Raw genomic sequence first — 18,521 nt, 5'->3', positions numbered from 1 at the left:
TTCGCATGTTCACCAACAGGGCAGACTTTATCCTTCCACATCGCTCTTCTTTATACTCTTGTTTATTCAGTGTAATTGGTTGTTTTAATTCCTTTTGCTTTCAAATGAAATGATAATAGTTGACAAATCAGCGTTAGAAATCGTATCCAGTTTAATAGAGGCGTGTGAAAATCCCAAGAGGAAAGCTAAATTTTATTAAAATGTGGACATTATAAAACAACCCCACATTATAAAGTTTTTTGCCTAAATACTCATGAAGGCTGGCCTTCGGGCCAGCTCAGCTCATCTCCTGGCCTGTGGAGGCCCTCAGGAGGGCTGTGAGTTTGCAGGGGGCTGGGTGGGCAGGGCTGGCCTGCGGGACTGTGGGCCAGGCAGAGTGGAGCCGCGGGCGGGTGTCGGGTTACAGCAGGCTGGGTGAGCACGGGGGACTGGCTGATGTAGAGAGTGACTTTATAATTACCTCGCTGATTCGTTAGGGGAGGCTTTGTCTTACTTACCAATTAGCATGGATGTTACTGCAGAGACCTCTGAAACCCTGGGTAGGCTTCGGTTTAAAAATAAGGTCTTCCCGATTCCAGCCTCACAGTTTGTCGCCAGCATGGTGGAGGGGTGGGAGTGCCGCCGTCTTCCCCTGTCTGCCAGCGACAGAGCCTCTTTCCCTGGTGGGCTGTTACCTCTGTTGCTGGTGCTCCCCTGACCTTGGCCCTTCACTGGTGTCTGAAGACTGCCCGCTGCCATTCCCACCTATCATGTACCCTTGTGCCCAGCTACCGCCCAGGACCTAGAGGCTGGTCTGTTTCTCTGAGCTTCTCTGGGTCTGCAGCATCCCTGACCACCACTTCCCTTGCAGTGTGATCTTTTTGTTCTGGCACTACTTTGTGCCTTGAGGAGGAAAGCAGGCGTTAAAAGCTTAGATATGATCAGGTGTCATGGTATAGGTGTTCTTCAGGGTGTGACATGTTAAGGGAGGAAGGCTGTCTAAGCCAGTGTGCTTCCCCACTGAAGCAGGACAGGGCTTTTCCTCACTGCCAGCTGCTGCCACCACAGCACAGTGACTCACGCCAGGGAAGGCCAGGCTGGTAGGGCTGTCTGTCAGGGACCACCTCAAAACAGGACACCAAAGGCGTGAAGACCAGGAGCCGAGAAGATTCTGTTTCAGAAATTGTTTCTGCAGTTTCTACCCCCAACCATAGCCACAGTTGTTAGAGTGGAAACAGGGTGCCCCCCATGGGGGGTCTTAATCTCATTAATAAAAAAAAGGTAAGAATGAGTTCACCAGAAGCGCAGGGACGCTTATTAGAGTTTAAAGGAACACCCCCAGGGCAGAAAAGTTATAAATGTCAGTGGCTACCCTAGGAAGAGAGTGGAAGAGAGAGACACAGCCATGGCCTCCGCTGACATGGTGGGCAGACACGGAGGACAGCTTTAGAAAGAATGAGGAAGCCCAGAGTATCAGAAAAAAGCACACTTAGGTTCTGTCCGGCCTCTGAGAGAGAGGCAGAGAGAAAGAGGAAGAGTTCTACTTTCCTGGCTGGGCCTCAGAAATGGCCGCAGACCTGGTGACTGGTGACTGGGAGGGGCTAGGCTGAGGGGGGAAAGGGTAGAAGAGAAGAGTACAGTTTCTCATTAAAGGGAAAACATCCTCTACCAGTCTCTTTGGCTGTTTGTTTGAGCCAGGGTCTCCCCTGGCCAGCCAGGAGCTCCCCAGACGAGGCTGTCCTTGAGCTCACAGAGCCCTGCCTCCCGAGTGCTGCCAAGAAAGATGTGAGCTGACTTCCTAGAGGAGGTTCGGTCCAGGTGACGGGCTGGGCACAGCTGGAGTGTTAGGTCTGCTCAGCCAGAGGTGGTCCACCCCCTTGCCAGGAGTTTCCCCTGGACTGCCACTCACTCTCTGTGCCGAGACCCCGAATTCTGCTGTGGAGTTGATTTAGTTAGGAGCACCCTTCCCTGCCACGGACCCAAGAGCAGCTTTCCAAGACAAGAGCTGAGAGCCAGGCAGCACAGATGCAGGCGAGAAATCACTCACGCTCTCTTGGGAACCTTCTCTTTCTTGGCTCCTTTTTGTCGTCAAAAGTAATAAATTAGCGAAGAGGCCTGGGGTGGTGGGGGTCAGCGTCGATGCTGTCTGTCTTTTCAGCAGTCCCTGGTCACACCAGTGGCCACACTGAACCTGTATAAGGAAGAAGGAAGTGACAGGGAATGTGGCCAGCCTCACAAGACCCATGTGCCTCACCGGCAACCTCTTTGAAGTGGCTTCTTGACGACCCCACGGTTAGGGTGGCACCACGTCATGGAAGCTGGAGAGGTAGATGGCTCCGTGGTTAAAAGCAATAGTTTCTCCTTCAGAAGACCTGGGTTTGATTCCCAGCACCCACATGGCAGCTCACAGCTGTCTGTGACTCCGGTTCCAGGAGGTCTGACACGCTTTTTAGACTCTGTGGGTACCAGGCATGAAAGTGGTTCACAGACATATATACAGGCAAAAACACCCATACATATAAATACAAATTAAATCTTTTTGAAAAAAGAAAAACCGTGTCACTTAATTATACTATATCCCTGGAAAATGCAAACCCTGAGTTCTAAGTTCAAGAAGAAATTGGTGCACACCATTTAGAATGTGTACAAGGTAGCAATCAGTCAAGCCCCGGGGTATTCCACGGTGACTGATGACTGCCCGAGTCCACTTTCATCCTAACCTGCCCACATCCGGGATGCTAAGCATGCTCACATTCGTTCTGCTCATCGGAGCACTGCCCCTAGCCTCCCCGCTCTGATGACCAGGTGCCGCTGCCTACTCTTAGGCATTCTTTGATGTGAGATTCGTTCTGTCTTGTCCAGTCATCTCCTTGCTTTGAAATTGGGACTCAGGTATCAGTTTTGACCCTGTCTGAGTGAGAAGTGAAGGAAATCTTAGTGTGTTTCTCCTGTCAGGTATAATGGCCATTGTTTGGAATGAATTGAGTTAAACTTTTACATCTTCTTTTGACTGGCACGGAGTCTGCCAGTCCTGGTGGGCAGGACAAGGCTCCATAGTACAGCCCATCCTGCAGTCGGCAGGTGTCAGCGAGGAAGCCCTGCAGCCATGCTCCTCTGCTCTTGTCTTTTCATTTTTTCCCCTTAACTGTTCATTTACTGAGGACAATTTTGGTGTCAGGGAGGGGCCCTGAGCTGAATACTGAGGTGACAGAACGGACCTCTTATGCCCCTAGGGGCCTTACATTCTGGAGGTGGTTGACAAACATGCAAATGGGGCCACCGAGCGGGCTCCAGAGGGTCTCATCTCTGCTGCTCCTTCAGGCTGCAGGGCTGCACCCATACCCTGTGACTTTGCTCAGGGCCTGGAGTTGTGGGACCGTGGGTAGCAGATCACAGTCTTCTGATTGTCTAGAGTCTAGACCTTTGTCTTCTGAGGAAAGTTGTACTGAAACTTGTCTTTTTTCTGTTGCCGTGTTTTTGGTTGAGACAGAGTAGATTATCTGCCTCTGCCTTCCCAGTGCTAGGATTAACTAGAGCAAAGCTTTGGAGCATTTGGGTTTCCTGTGAGAAGCTGTGCACTAGAGACCATGCCTCACACAGTTCAGTTCTGTTTGTTTCCTACCAATGTGTTTGTCCTTTACGATTACATTTTAGTTTTCTGCAGTTAGTATTTGCTAGATTAGCTTTACAAAATACTGACTGGGGAGCGGGGGGGGGGGGGGGGGGGGGGGGGGGGGAGCGGTGCAGCTCCCTGTCTGAGCGCTTACCCAGTGTGAGTGAGGCTGTTTTGAGTCTCGAATGTCCAGAGTTTGTTCCTAACCACTGGGAAGGGGTCACATTTTATCTCCAACCTTACAGTAAGAGCCACTAGATATTCGGAAGAAAAGCAATTGTGGACAGTTTTTAGGTTTGGGTAGCGGGAGAGGAAAGGAGGAGGGGCCATCCACCCCTTACCCCCCCCCCCCCGCCCCGTGGGGTGTCCTAACTTAGCCCAAACCTTAGGAGCTCATCTGCTCTTTGGGTAGATTTGGTTCTTTGCAAGCTGAGGAAGGGGACAGAGCGGAGCACCAAAGCCCAGGTATTTCTGCAAGGAAGCTAGTATCCAGTGTCCCTTTAGAGGGCCGTGACTCTGGAGCCCTTTCTAACCTTCCCAGGAATCCCTTAATGAGCCCGAGCTACTGCTCAGGCAGGCTGCCCCTTGTGAGGCCTTTTGAGAGGTCACGTGCCTCTCCAACTTCCCTTAAAGAGCTATTGTTATTTTTTTCTGAGTGTCTGAGGAGAAAGGCTTCTGAGGAGCCAGCCACCCTGCCCAGTAGCCTGCGCCAGGCCCAAAGCAACCAGCAGGGCCGTGCGTGTGCCTGTCTGTTGCTGTCTGGCTGTTGAGAGCATGCCGGGTCTTCTTTGAGTTATAGCTTGCTTAAGGAGTTGGAGCATACAAAGCCAGGTCTCTGTGGAGCTGGAGGTTCTCTGAGCCAGCCAATGGCAAGGCTGTTACCTTGTATCAGTCAGATTTAGGGGGATGCTCCGGTCAGCTTTGTTACACTTTTGCTTTACTATATGGTTTAGCTAGATTGTGTACATTTTGCAGTTTCATTGGGTGCGGGGAGCCATTTTTATTTGATTCCAATACAAAACAGAAACATGGAAACAAGCCTGTTTGAGACATAGTCCACCAGAGGTCCTTATTGACACATATGAAGAACACCCAAGATTCAATTTGCCTACCTGGTCCTGGTTACAGATTTTGCATATGGGTCCCTTCACCCTCCTGTTGAAGACAGCAGAACAGGTACCTCTGCAGGCTTTCCTCAACACCAGGGTTAGCATGCAGCTCCAGCCAGATGCTCACTCTAATTGGAAGTTAACTGCTTCTCACACTGAAAACATCTCCACAGATGCCGTTCAGCTGTGGGAATTCTGCTAAATGCCTGCAGCATCACACGCCTGGGTGTGGGTTTTCTTTTGTTTGTTTTAGATTTATCTTACTTTTTATGTGTGAGTGTCTTGCCTGCATGTGTATATATGCACAATTTGTGTGCCTGGTGGTGCCCTTGGAGGTCAAAAGAGGGCATGAGGTCAGAGGTAGGCATCAGGCCCCCTGGAACTAGTTAGAGATGGCTGTGTGTCACCATGGAAGTGCTAGGACCTGAACCCTGGGTCTCAACAATAACAAGTGCTCTTAACCCTGAGTCATCTCTCCAGCCTGTAGGTGTGACTTCTGTAGAAGTGGCAATTATTTCTAAAGAAATGTATTAGTAGGCCAGCAAGATGGCTCATTGAGGAGTGTGTACTGAGAGCCTTAATCTCTGCGTGAGCCGTGGTGGAAGGACAGAACTAACTCCAGCAACCATCCCCGACCCCCACAGATGTGCACACATGCATACACTCTGAACAAACAGATGAACAGAAAAAAAAACCAGGGTCTCACTGAGGAGCCCTGGCTGGCTGGCCTGGACCTCAACAGATCTACCTGCTCTGACTCACTGAGTCAGAGATCAAAGGCGTAGACCTTTATAAAGAAGTGTGTTGTTGAAAAAGTACTGTGTTCTGTGTGTCTGTAACCGAGAGACAGGAGACTAAGACGCAGATTGCTTAAGTCTAAAAGTTTCGATCATTTTGGTTGGCAGACATCTCATCTAAAAAATACAGGGAGGGAGATAAAGGAGGGAGGAAGGGAAGGAGCAAAAACTATAGGCGATACTGTTGTATTCTGGTCGCAGGCCTGTGCTCAGTTTATGTTAACGATTGGATGTCTACATGCTGTTATCCAAAGGTCATCTTTACCGGAGAAGATCAGTAAAAGTGCCGAATGGCAGTGAGTTTCTGGTTTGGTCTTGACTGTATTTTAGTGTTTCTCAAACTTCCGTGCTGACGGACCATCTTGATAGCCCCATCCCTTCCCAGTCATTTGTGAGTTTCAGTAAAGCATAAAAACAATTATTTGAAAAGTGAAGTAAAAGGAAAATGAAGAAAAAAAAAGCTTGTAAAAGCTTGCGTTGTAGGGTAGATTTGCAGACCCAACAGCCACTTTGTAATTTGCTATAAGCCTCCCTAATACAGTGCCTTTGCTTATGTCATCTGAATGGGTGCCAGCTCACAGGCTAGCCTCTCTCCAAGTAATACAGTGCCTCTGCTTACGTCATCTGAATGGGTACCAGTTCACAGGCTAGCCCAACCTATGAACAGTAGTTTGAGAAATGCTGGTCTGGGGTGTGGTGTACATATTTGTGCACTTGCACATTTAAGTGGCCTGATCACAGGATAACTAACAGATCAGATAGCGCCGTGTCCAAATTAAATGCATTTCCAAAGCTGTTTAGTCAAAGGAACATTTTTTTTCTGAGAGTATTAAATGCTTTAATTGTAAGCAGATACACATATAAATGTGAATACAATTACTTCAAAATCCAGTTGTCTGGTGGCGGCTCTGATGCATTGTTTTGCAGAGTGATGTAGGCTATCTCTTCTCTGAATGAGTACAGATACTCCCATGCAAGGAAGACAGGCAGTAGACTCACTAGAGGTAGGAATCTGGGAGAGGTGGGATAAGCCAGCCATTTTTTATCAGACCCTCCTTGTCTCACCGAACAGTTGCAATGATTGCTGTCTTTGGTCTGTTTTTTTGGTCCTAATGATTGATTGATACCCATCTTTGTTAATGCTTACGAAATGAGGGAAGCGGTTTCATCAAGTAATTCCACATTCTTTAGAAGCAGCGACAGATCTCAGAGCGGTGTCGGCATGGACAGGCTGCAGCTGTGTTAGCTCTCCCTCCAGGAGTCAGACATCCTCCATGGGGTCATGTGCCAGGCTCCCTGGCCTCCAGGATGTCTGGGGGTGTCTTCCTTCTGCTAGCCTTTCCTTTGGGGACCAGACTTGAAATTCAAAAGACTTGTGAGACAGAGGAGGAAGTTCGTGACTCCTCCCACCTGGGAGACCACAGCAGTGGAGTTTGTCTTAGAGAAGGAGTGAAGAAGGGATGGAAGAGCTGGCGGAAAACGAAGTAGCTGCCAAGCGCCTGAGGAGAGGGTTCGCTGGCTCCAAGGCTGAGTGCCTCAGAGCAGTGAGCAGTGTGCCCAGCTTAGTGAAACCACGCCTCCTACTCTGAGAAGTGGTTAGGAAGCCAGGTTGGGCTGGGTACCGTGGTGAGTAGACAGAAACCCAGGGCCTGGTAGGCTGAGGCACAAGGATTTGTATTGAAAGTCTGCTTCAAAATGTTAAACAAAAACAAGACAGTAAGGATTGTGGGGCAAGGGCTGGTCCTGAGAACTTGTGTCCACAGCAGTTCTGAAAGGGGTGTCGGGGTGGCAGGGTGGCGGGGGACTAGGAAGGGCTATTGCAATAGTGACCGCCAGCTAGGCAGCAGTATTCAGAACGGGACCTCACTGTAACCTTCAGCGGATTCTCAAGGTCTAGGATATAAAAACCTTACCTCGTTCAGACACCCAGGTCTCTGTCGTCACGGTAGGTGTTTGGTTATGACAGGTCTCCGGTACCCAAGGAGCAGGGCTCACAGTCAAAGCAGATGGCTTCAAAGCAAAGAAAGCAGTAATGTTCATCCCCAACTGTGTGCTGTCAGACAGAGCCAGGCAGAAACCCGGGTTGGGAAACATGCATTCCACTTACTCTAGAATGAAAGGCAGCGGCCGCTCAGTCTCTGTGGTCACTTAGCTTCACCACGTGTCCCCCGACAGGCAGGAAGGCTCTGTGTATAATGAGGAAGGAGAAGCATTTTGAAAGCACACACGGTTCTACCAAAACTGTATGTGCTCTTCCTTCTCTCCCTTGATGCTTTCAGTTGTTGGAGTTGTGTTCAAGCTGTGATTTCTAACACCTCTGTCTGTTGAGGTTGTGCGTTGTATGTTCCTGAGCTTTAAAAATAAATGCATTTGGGGGAGGGAGGTTGAACCTGTGTGATAATGTTGGGCATGCGAATGCAAGCACACGAGCTGAGAAAGTCAAAACCATGGTTTCCATGGTAACCCCTAACTTCTCTGCATCGTGTTGTACACATTACTCACACAGAACGTTGGCCAGGATTACCTAGTGGTAGAAATTGCTCTGCAGGCGGACAAGGGTGGATGTCCTACTTCTCCGTCTACAGGGTCTTCCCCGTGAGTCCACCTGCTCTGAGTACTCCGGGCAGGAGCCTGCGCAGCCGGGTCCTAACCTCTAAGCTGGCGTCTTTTCTCACGGTGGAAATTAGCCTTCATGTGACTCACGCTGTTTCCTGTCTTTCTCCTTTGTAGATATATGTTGGGTAAAGGAGGGAAGCGGAAGTTTGATGACCATGAAGATGGGCTGGAAGGCAAAATCGTGTCCCCCTCCGACGGTCCATCCAGGGCGTCCTACACCTTACAGCGTCAGACTGTCTTCAACATTTCCCTTATGAAACTGTACAACCACAGGCCCCTGACAGAGCCCAGCTTGCAGAAGACTGTCTTAATTAACAACATGTTGAGGCGGATCCAGGAGGAACTCAAGCAGGAAGGCAGCCTGAGGCCTGCGTTCACCCCCACTTCCCAGCCCAGCGACTCGCTGGGTGACAGCTGCAGGGAGGCCCCACCTGCCTTCACGCACCCGGCCGCGCCTCCCGCTCACCCCTGTGACCCAGGAAGCACTGCACCCCTGGAGGCCTGCCTCACCCCTGCCTCCCTGCTAGAGGACGACGACACTTTTTGCACTTTGCCGGCTGTGCCGCCCACGGCTCCTCCCAGACTCTCTCCTCCAGCCCTCCCGCCAGAAAAGGACAGCTTCTCTTCCGCCCTGGACGAGATTGAGGAGCTCTGTCCCACATCTACCTCCACAGAGGCCGTCGTGACGTCGGCAGCCCACAGCCCGAAAGGAACCTCCAGTGAGTCCGGCGTCCAGAAGCCTGATGGGCCGCAGGAAGGCCGCCCGGATGACTCACGATTCATGGACTCGCTGCCTGGGAATTTTGAAATCACCACTTCCACAGGTTTCCTGACAGACTTGACCCTGGACGACATCTTGTTTGCTGACATTGACACATCCATGTACGATTTCGACCCCTGCACATCCACATCAGGGACATCCTCCAAAATGGCCCCGGTGTCAGCTGACGACCTCCTCAAGACCCTGGCCCCCTACAGCAGTCAGCCTGTCGCCCCAAGTCAGCCTTTCAAAATGGATCTCACAGAGCTAGACCACATCATGGAGGTTCTTGTTGGGTCCTAAGACTGTGCCTAGCCAGGCCCTGCAAGCGTCCCCTCCGCCCTGACAGTTTCTCCGCACTGTGCATGTACCCTTGCTTGCCTTTTTCAGAGAAAAAGAAACCTTCACAAACGGATCACACTAGTATTTTCTTTGAGCAGAGTTGGAGTGCCTTCATTCGAGTATGACCACTTTTAATACACTCTCTGCGTGGGCTCCTCAGAGACCCGCTGCCCTGGCCTAGGAGAGAAGACGTTTGAAGACTGTGTTGCTAATGTTGAAAGGTGAACATGAGCAGTTCAAATGAAGCACAAGGATTGCGTTGGAAAAGCTGTAAATTGCGTGTGCATATTTGTCTATTTTTTCTATAAGTTTTATTGCAAGAGGTAAAAAAAAAATATATATCTATATTATTTGGATAATCTCAGTACCTTTCCTGGCGTTTTGCCCTGAATAAGTTGACTTGGCAATTCCGCCTTTTTAGAGGCATTAACTACTCATAAGTGTTGCATTTACATGGCTGTTTAGAAAACTGCTGCCCAAATTTATTTTATATTTTTGTACAGATTCTGCAGTTTATGATATTGTTTTTCTAAGAACAAATGCTGTTTATACATATGAGATAGCTATTTTGATAGGATTTGCTCACGTAGTTCCTGCAAACGTAAGCTGTACAAGTTGCACTTGTACTTTTATAGAGTCGTAATGTTTTATATGTGTATGGTGCAAGAGAAAATTGGATCAAATCAATCTGCAGTTGATGTCCCCAAATGCAAACACACACAGCGCTTTAATAAAGGGCCAGGTGATCTGACACCCAAATTTCACAATCACCAGCCCTTGGCACGATCACCCGCCAGTACTGTGACTTCCAAAGCCAGAGCCCTGTCTGCTCATCAAACTTGCGTTAAGCCATTGTGGGGGAGATGGCTGCGGATCCTGGGTTGATGTGATGGTCTCCTTAGCTCCCTCTTCTGAGCAGAGGCTATAGCATCTTGTGTAAGAGTGTACTCACGGCCGGGTGTGGTGGCGCACCCCTTTAATTCCAGCACTGGGAGGCAGGGACAGGTGGATTTCTGTGAGTTCCAGCCCAGCCAGAGCTCTACAGTGAGAACCCTGTCTCAAGGATGGGGGAGTAGGAGAAAGACTGTATTTATGCCAAGTTTGCTCTTTTAATTGTTTTTATTTGAATTTTATAAAATGCAAACCCCAGTCTTACCCCTTGGGCATAGCTTTTATGATGAGACCACAATTTTACATAACAGTTTTACAACAAGCAACTGACCTCTTCATGGAGCTGAGCCCTACTTCAGTGCTAGGGCTCCTAAAGAAGAAATTCTCCCCGGAAGGCATCCATCATGTTGCTGAACTGCCTTTCCCAGCGTCCCTTCCCTGGTGGAGCTTTGTTCCCTCTGTTGCTAAGAGCTGCAGATGGCATCTTCGTGATCACCACAGTGAGCTCCGCTCACCTCAGCCGTCCGGGATGCACTCTCTCAACATCTGTGACCAGAGCCACAATCCGCCACCTTACATCCTGGTGTCCAATCTGGTTGCTTTCTTTAATTAACTGCTGATTTAACCACACTTTACAAAGCTGTTATATCCAAATACACAACGGGAATTTCTGTGCGTGTTTCTGGCCCTCCCATCTCCTGACCCCCAAAGCGGCTCGCTATATCCAGTGATCCCCAGTTGTAGTGCTTGTCCGTGTATCATGCCCATTTGTCTGCCGCCCTCCCTCCTTTCTGTTTGCCTTCCTTTCTCACAGTGGTACTTCAGCTGTGGAGTGCAGCTTACAACCTGTATTGTTATGCAGATGGCTTCTTTAGGAATAACTTCTATATTTATTTAAAATTTTTAAATTATGGGATTTTGTTTTTGTTTTTGTTGTCATTGTTGTCGGTCACCAGTTCTGCTCACTTCTTGCCATGGATAAAATTGGGTCTCTGGCCACTTAAAAAGATAAGTTTGTAAATGGCACTTTAAACAAGCCATAGATAGTTTTATTTTTATAATGCACATGGCAAGCAAATGTGTTTGTGATGAAGGACTGCTCATCCAGGCAGAAGATTTGTGTATGGTGTGATTAATACTTTTTTACATTCTAATCTACCCTTTCCCGTGTGCGTGTGTTTGAAGGGCTGCTTCCCAGCTCTGTAGAGCGGCGAGGACAGCCCATCGCGCTGCACCTGTCCTCCTGCGGGCACCTTCCACACGGGCCTCTCACCATCACACATGTGTTTCCTCTGATGCAGGACCAGGGACCATATGAGAAGGTGAGGGTTGTTGATGCTTCCAAGTGTCATTGTGCCTGTCCACTTGAAGAACTTTTCTTCCTGGAAGAAAGCAGGTCTACCCATCCCATCCTCTGTGTTTTAGAACTGGAGGATCCTATGAACTGGCCACATGCCACACACATCTCCATACATGTGCTTATACATGTGTTGATTCTTCCCAACAAGAATGGCACAAAGCAGTTGATTGCCATTGTCAAAAACTGATTTACAGTAACTTAGAACAACTGTACTTTTGTTGGATCAGCAAATTGCGTGTTTAAACGATCCCTTATGTTGGGCAACAGTTCAGATAAGCACAGAGACGTGTCCGCCCAGACTCAGTTCTCCGACCCCAGTTCTTCACCATCACAACACCTTCCCCAGCAGCAGCGGGCACGCGCGTATTCTCCAGTTGTGCCTGGGAAACCCGAGCAAGCCCATCAAGAGTTAAGACTGACTTTGTGTCCTATTTATATTAAGTGATGTCCCAACAGGGAAGAGGTGGAGTCAGAGTGAGATCAAGTCCCAATTTGAGTGTGGGATATGCTTCCAGATGCTTCCTGGCAGCAGCGGCTCACCTTCACAAAGACAGTCTTGTGGCACCCAGAGGCGGGCAGACGGCCTGGGGTGCCAGGGCCCGAGAGGCTGTTATTGACGGCTGTGATGTGCAATGGCGTGGCAAGGCGGGAGCAGACTCCCGAGAGACATAGAGTGGTGGCTTCCCCATAACTTATTTATTCCTCTGTTTTCCTTTGTAAATATATTTATTTGACTGTGGCGCTCTAACAACAGCTGGCTGGTATGGTGCAGAATGTATGGTAGGAATGTATTTCTCGTAGGAATGTAAGTCTGTGTTAAAGGGGGAGCCGAGGCGGCCCCCACCCTGTCTTTGCATCAGATACACGGTCGACACTCATTTTCACCCATCTGGTCCAGTGTGGGTCGATTTAAAATATGCAAAAGCTGTGGGCGGGGGATGTTTTAATACCTCTAAATTTTTAAGAAAATCGAGCATAAAAGGGTTGGTAATTTTTTAAAGTTTTCTTAGTAGCACTTTGACTTACGACAGAAGGGGCAACACACAGGCACCCACCTTCATACCAAAGGGTGAGGAGTGGCCACAACCTCCCACACCGCTCGAGTGTCCTCAGCAACTGGGCTTTTTATCGCCATAGCCCCTTGAAGTGCCCCAACCGTCCTGAGGTCAATCAAGGAAAATTTCTTAACGAAGTAAGCTCCAAAGAGCCAAAGTATCAACTTACGGATCATTTTTAAAGCTTAAATTTATTAACCACCTTTGTGGTAAACAATGAATTATGAATACCGCAAGGGCAGCCTTCTTAAATGACAGACATAAAAGAGAGACTGCTTATGCGGCAATTGTTCCTCTACTTTGTGTGAATTGTCTTAATTTTGAAACCTTGCTCTTACAAATTGGACCTTTATACATTTCTGACAATAGCAAAGAGAGAAGAGCATATTTGATTTGTCCTAGCTGTAAGCGGTTAATTCTGGTGTGGACCCCGCCCCGGGATGCTGGCGGGGTGTGCGTCTGCCTGTGTGCGATTGTTTCCAGTGCTTCCAAGAATGAGTCTACATGGGTCTTGAAGATTAGCCAGGGTCAAATGCTCTTGCAGACAAAGCCAATACAATTTTTGGACTTCTCTTGGGGAATTTGGGAGGGAAAAGCAGTCCGTATGTACAACTGACGTGTGGAACGTGTACATAGGGACCTGTTGGGGACGTGGATTTCGAGGAGGGCTTTTTGTCGAAAGTCGGTGTGACCTTTCCCCCACAGACCTGAGAGCTGTGCCTTTTCTATGCAATATTACAGATGTCACATCAGAACCCAGAGGGCTGTGTTCAATGTAGGTTCATTCAGGCTGTATTCTGAACAGTTGGACAGATTAAGTGTACATGGACATGAGCGGTCTTTTGTAGTTTTATATTATACAATAAACAGTTAAAGAATGAGACTTGTGTTGTGTTTTCTTCTGACCGTGTCGTGACTCTTTGGTCCCACTGAGGTGCAGCCCCCGGGTGCTCTCACCGTGCTCGTCCTGTCCTGCTGAGACCTGTCCTGGCTTCCCAAGACCCCCCTAACTTCCTTCTCCTTCCTGACGCAGCCCTCTCCAGACATGGGTTTTGCCCAGAGCCTTTGCCTTGTCTGTAACCTGAGCTGTCTCCCACCTTTGCTCAGGACTTGAAAATCTGTGACCAGCCCCTGCCCCTTCCAGCTGTTGGGCTTCACCATCTACCTGAGGTGCAGAGTGTCTCTCCCTGTTGGCCTCGTCTCCTCCAGTAGGCCACTTGGCCCTCTCGGGGTCCCCTCAGTTCCAGCCTCTTTGTCCCCTCTGACACCTTCCCGTCGCTGCCTCTCTGACCCATACATACCCTCTGTCATCTTCCCCTACTGCCGGTGTCCGTGTGTCACTGGTCTTCCTGTCCTGGTGATTTTGGTAACATGTTTTAATGCCAGTCTCGGGGGGCTAGTTGGGGTGGGGATGTCCAGGCACGCGTTGACGGCTGGGCCACTGCTAACCGGTGAGACAGCGCAGGTGGGTATGAGAGACCTGGAAAATCTGTGCTCCGTTAAATCAGCTTTGAGATATGGAAGGCAGGAGGTGGGTGGGCTGGAAACGGAGCTGTTCTCCACAGAGCACCGTGTCCCTCAGGGAAGTCCTGAGTTCTGTCCCCAGCACCCAGGAAGTGGCAGCAGGATGATAAGCTTAAGGTTTGCCTTCCACCTTGGATTCAGGAGACCTTATCGAGAGAGAGAGAGAGAGAGAGAGAGAGAGAGAGAGAGAGAGAGAGAGAGGGTGCACAAGACTTGGGTGAGGAATGGCTGTCCACTCCTCCACAGAAAGAGAAGGCCAGCACCTAGCATCACCCCTGCTTGTTCCAGGTCCCTGCTCATCACCTGCACGGCCCCATCTCTGGCACACACCAGCACCCTGCCTTTGTGCCCTTGCTTCTGTTCTCCTGGGCGAAACATCCTCACTTCAAGGCCAACCTCAAGAGCATGTCCACGAATCCGTCTAGGCATCCCCATCGTAAGAGCCAGTCTCCTGAGTTCCTGCAGGGCCCTGGACATGGTGAAGTCCCCTGGCAAATCCTGCCCTGGCTTTAGACTCGCTGCAAGTGGTTTTCTCTGCAACACTGCAGTTCTGACGAGCAGAACCCCAGGGGTGTTCCTCTTCTCCCTGGTTCGGCATGCCACACCCCCTGCTTGTTTTAATAAGTGGTAAAGTCCTAGATCTTGGTCATGCTTGCTTAGCTGTGTCACCTCCGGTGTCTGCCTCCGTGGCACAGCTGAGCAGGTGCAGTTAAGTTGACTTTCCTAGTTCAAAAGAGTTACCATTCGGACCTTTACAGAAAAACATTCTCTAACGCTGACATTTACAGCTACATAGTCCTTAAGATAGCGTCCGCCATAGGCAAGCCAGGCTTGGGGCTTTGGGGAAGGACGTGTGCCTCCACACCCCAGTGCACCAAGAGCTGGGGAGGAGGGACCAGAGCGGACAGCAGTCAAGGAAGCCACACAGGAGGAGACATTATCAGAAAGCTCTAGACCTGTAAGGGGTCTGGGAGTAGGTCTTCTGTTCAAAGAAGCCTGATGTCAGTTGTGAGGACAGAAAAGGGAAGTGGCACTGGCTGGTCTCTGAGGGATGCGCCAGCCTGGTTCATAGCAGAATACCTGAGTTTGTACCAATTGTGCCCCTTTGTCACCTTCCCCAGCCTGCTCATCTCTTGCCCTCTGGCCCTGAACAAGTTTCTGTTTGCTTTTATTGGTGTGCACTGAAGCAGTTGTCACCCAGGCTGGTCTCAGATGACCACACGGCAGCTCTCCTCTCTCGGCCTCCTGAGTTGTTCACACTGTAGTTTCTGTCAATCTTGAGATCTCTTTAGCACAGCACACCCTGGCTTCAGCCTGAAGGCCTGGGAACTCCGGTCCTGTGTGTGTGTGTGTGTGTGTCCTGACTACCTTCATCACTGCCTTAAGGAGCAGGAGGGAGTGGAGGCGGGGCAGAGCTTTTCAGGGCTGAACACTCCAGGTGCTCAAAGGCTCTCCTGCCCTGGTTGTGGGACTTCAGGTTAGCCACTGTCCTGTGGGGGCAAGAGGAGACTGAATGACTGAATATCTCTGGCTTGGGCTGTAGGCCTCAAGGATTTGCCAAAGCTGAATGCCCTGAGCTGCCAGCCTTCAAGGCATCTGGGATGGCATGTCATGTGCATGACAGGACAGGGCAACACATGGTGACATTGTCCCCGGAGCTGGAAACCCTCTCTGAAGCAGGCTGACTGTCTCAGCCCCGTAGCTCTCCAGACCTCCCCCACCTCCCAGGCAGGGCCAAGCTGCCAGCTGCCAGCAAGGCCTATTGTTCAGCAGTGACAAGAAATTGCTGCAGAGCTCAGGCTGGAGAAAGGCTGGAGCCAACAGTGGGGGAGGGGGAAGGAAGCTCTCAACACCCTTCGCGTTGGCCTGTGTTCCCGGGAGAAGTCTGGGGCAAATCCAACCCTCCCCTCCCAGGGTCCCCTCCCGCCTTCGCCGGCCAACAGGCTTCCTTTCCGATGTCTCCTCTGGCCGTGTAATGTGGGGAGCGTGTGGCCCCATTTCTGTACCCTAGCAGAAGAATCTGTCAGCTGCCTCAGGGTTGAGCTGAGTGGCCCAAGTCAGTGCTGTGTGGCCTGCCCTTGCCCAGGCTGTGCTCTCCTGTGCAGTGCGCCTGTTGGGTCTGGAGAGGGTTCGGAGATTAGGACCCTGATGTGTGTAAAGCCACAGTGTTTCTCAGATGGCCGTGATTGCGCCAGTTCAGAGAGGGTGTGTGTGTGTGTGTGTGTGTGTGTGTGTGTGTGCGCGCGCATGGGAGGGGGTGAGGGGCAGTTCATAGAGGCAGAGGGGACCTCCAAGGTCATTGCAGGACTCTGCCGCAGCAGCCACTGAGGGAAGTTGTGGTTTGAAGACACTGGGAATCCACACTTTTTCTTGGAGCTTTGCAGCAAAGATCCGTCCACTGAAGCCATTGGGAGGAACAAGTCTAGCCTTGTCTGCCCTGGAGAACCTCCCCTTTCTCCAAACATTTGCCTACCCGTAGTTGAGGGGATGGAAGTGTCCCAGCTGTGAGATGGCCAGCATGAACAATCTAGCCAGAAAGCCAGCACCTACTGTGAGCCGAACCCTAGGTCTTCCCCAACCTGTCCTGACGGTGGGAAGCCCTTTCTCCCACTTTCTCTCCCTCGCTTTCCTCTCTGCCTGTCAATCAACCCTTCTTCATCCTTCCTGCCTACTCGAAGCTGCCACAGGACGCTGGGTTGCCCTCTGCCTCATGAGGCCTGTGTCTGGGGGTCGGATGAACTTGTCTTCAGCTCTGGACTCTGAGATAGACCCAGTGATTGGATCCAGAGCTTGGCTCATGAAGGTCTGGGAACTTCTGAGTCACCATGAAAGGTCCAGGAGGACCCATGACTGGTCGGATGCTTCTGAAGTGCCTGGCTTCAGCTACTCAGCCCTTCAGCTCTTTTGTCAGTGTGGTAGGTTTCCCTATTGCCGAGTTGGTCTACAGCTCTGATGTACAGGAATAAAGGAATGGAGGAACAGTCTAGGCAGAGAGGCTGCCCATGCTGGCCTGCCAGCACGAACAGGTGCACGGTTCTGCGAAGAAGCACCTGCTGGCAAGAGGGTAGAAGCCCATGGCGCTAGCACAGACAGGCAGCAGGCTTGAGCTGCATGATTTGCAAAAAGAAAAGGGGGGGAGGTTGTTGGTCAGCAGCTGGGATTAGGACCCTGGGGGAGGCAGGATGGGCAAAGGTACCTCTGGTGGGTATTTTCAGTCTCAGGTCACCTTCTTGACAAAAATCGGGAAACTCCAATCCAGAAAGCTTAGGTAAGGTGGTCCAGCTGGCACGGGAGCAGACACCCAAGCATGTTATGAGGCCCCTTTATGTACCTTGGGGACACACTGCTGTGCTGTCCGGGGGCCACAGGCCATAAAAGAGGAGACTTGGGAAATAGCCTCTGGGCTGGCTAGTTTTTGTCAAGTCAACACAAACCGAGATCATCTGAGGAATTGCTTCCATCAGATTGGCCATGGGCATGTCTGTGGAGCATTTTCTTTCCTTTTTAAAAAAATATTTATTTGTGTGTGTATGTATGTATGTATGTGTGTGAGTGCTCTGTCTGTACTCCCGCATTACAGGAGAGGGCATCAGATTCCATTAGAAATGCTTGTGAGCCAACACGTGATTGCTGGGAACTGAACTCGGGACCCCTGGAAGAACAGCCAATGCTCTTATCCACTGAGAGCCATCTCTCCAGCCCAAGAGTATTTTCTTGAGTGCTTGATGGATGTGGGAGAGCTCCCCCCCCCCCCCCGTACTATGGGTAGTCCCATCCCTGGGCAGGTGGGCCTGGAGAGTATACGAGCAAGCCAGTAAGCCACCTTCCCCCTTTTCCCAGTGGCCCCTGCTTCAGTTCCTGCCACTGCATTCCTGACTTGAGTTCTCGCTCTGGCTTCCCTCAACGACAGGACTTGATCTGAAGTGTAAGCCAAGCTAGTCCTTCCTCCCCAGGTTGCTTTTCCTCATATTTTATCACAGCAACAAAGGAGGCTAGGACAGAAGTTGGTAATTTAGCAATGCGACGTCGCTTTGACGTTTTTTTTTGTTTGTTTGTTTGTTTGTTTTTTTCATGCTGATTTGGGGCAATTGTGGTGGCATTCGGAACTTTGGGCTAGAGTGCTCAGAACAATGGGATGTTTTCTAGGAACTGGTAAGCTGAGACTGCTGTGAGAAATAACAGAGACCTGGCTTGTGACATTTCACAGGGATGCTTGCGAGGCCCTTAAACTGTCAAAAGCATGTGGGATATTTGAATTAAGGATCTCTAGTTTCTGGTCAGCTGGAACTGAAGAATCATCTATGACTAAGAGGAGACCAGCACAGTTTGAAGCAAAGTCTCTGGGGAGTTATTTCCCCAGAGGCAGCACACAGAAGCCGTGGTCTAGAAGATACCAGGGCTGTCTCTCAGCCTGGCAGCTAAACTCAGTAACATGTAAGAATCCCCCAAGTGTGAACTGGGTTTGGCTTCATGAG

General features: G+C 50.2%; 1 protein-coding gene across 4 annotated transcripts in view; it reads left to right on the top strand.

The window, feature by feature from the left end:
- Sertad2 (SERTA domain containing 2) overlaps window positions 1-13,392 on the top strand; it is a 117,672-nt gene extending 104,280 nt beyond the window's left edge. For all 4 annotated transcript variants that reach the window (XM_057772259.1, XM_057772258.1, XM_057772257.1 and 1 more), the window contains exon 2: window positions 8,229-13,392. In XM_057772259.1, the coding sequence (XP_057628242.1) occupies window positions 8,233-9,177 (945 nt within the window). In that variant the 5' untranslated portion in view covers window positions 8,229-8,232 and the 3' untranslated portion in view covers window positions 9,178-13,392. The remainder of the gene's footprint in view (window positions 1-8,228) is intronic.
- The last annotated feature ends 5,129 nt before the right edge of the window (window positions 13,393-18,521 follow it).

The sequence above is a fragment of the Chionomys nivalis genome, chromosome 6 (assembly GCF_950005125.1).
Source record: "Chionomys nivalis chromosome 6, mChiNiv1.1, whole genome shotgun sequence".
Classification (NCBI taxonomy): Eukaryota; Metazoa; Chordata; class Mammalia; order Rodentia; family Cricetidae; genus Chionomys; species Chionomys nivalis.
Note: the sequence above shows the minus strand (reverse complement) of the source record. Positions and strands in the feature narration are given on the sequence as shown.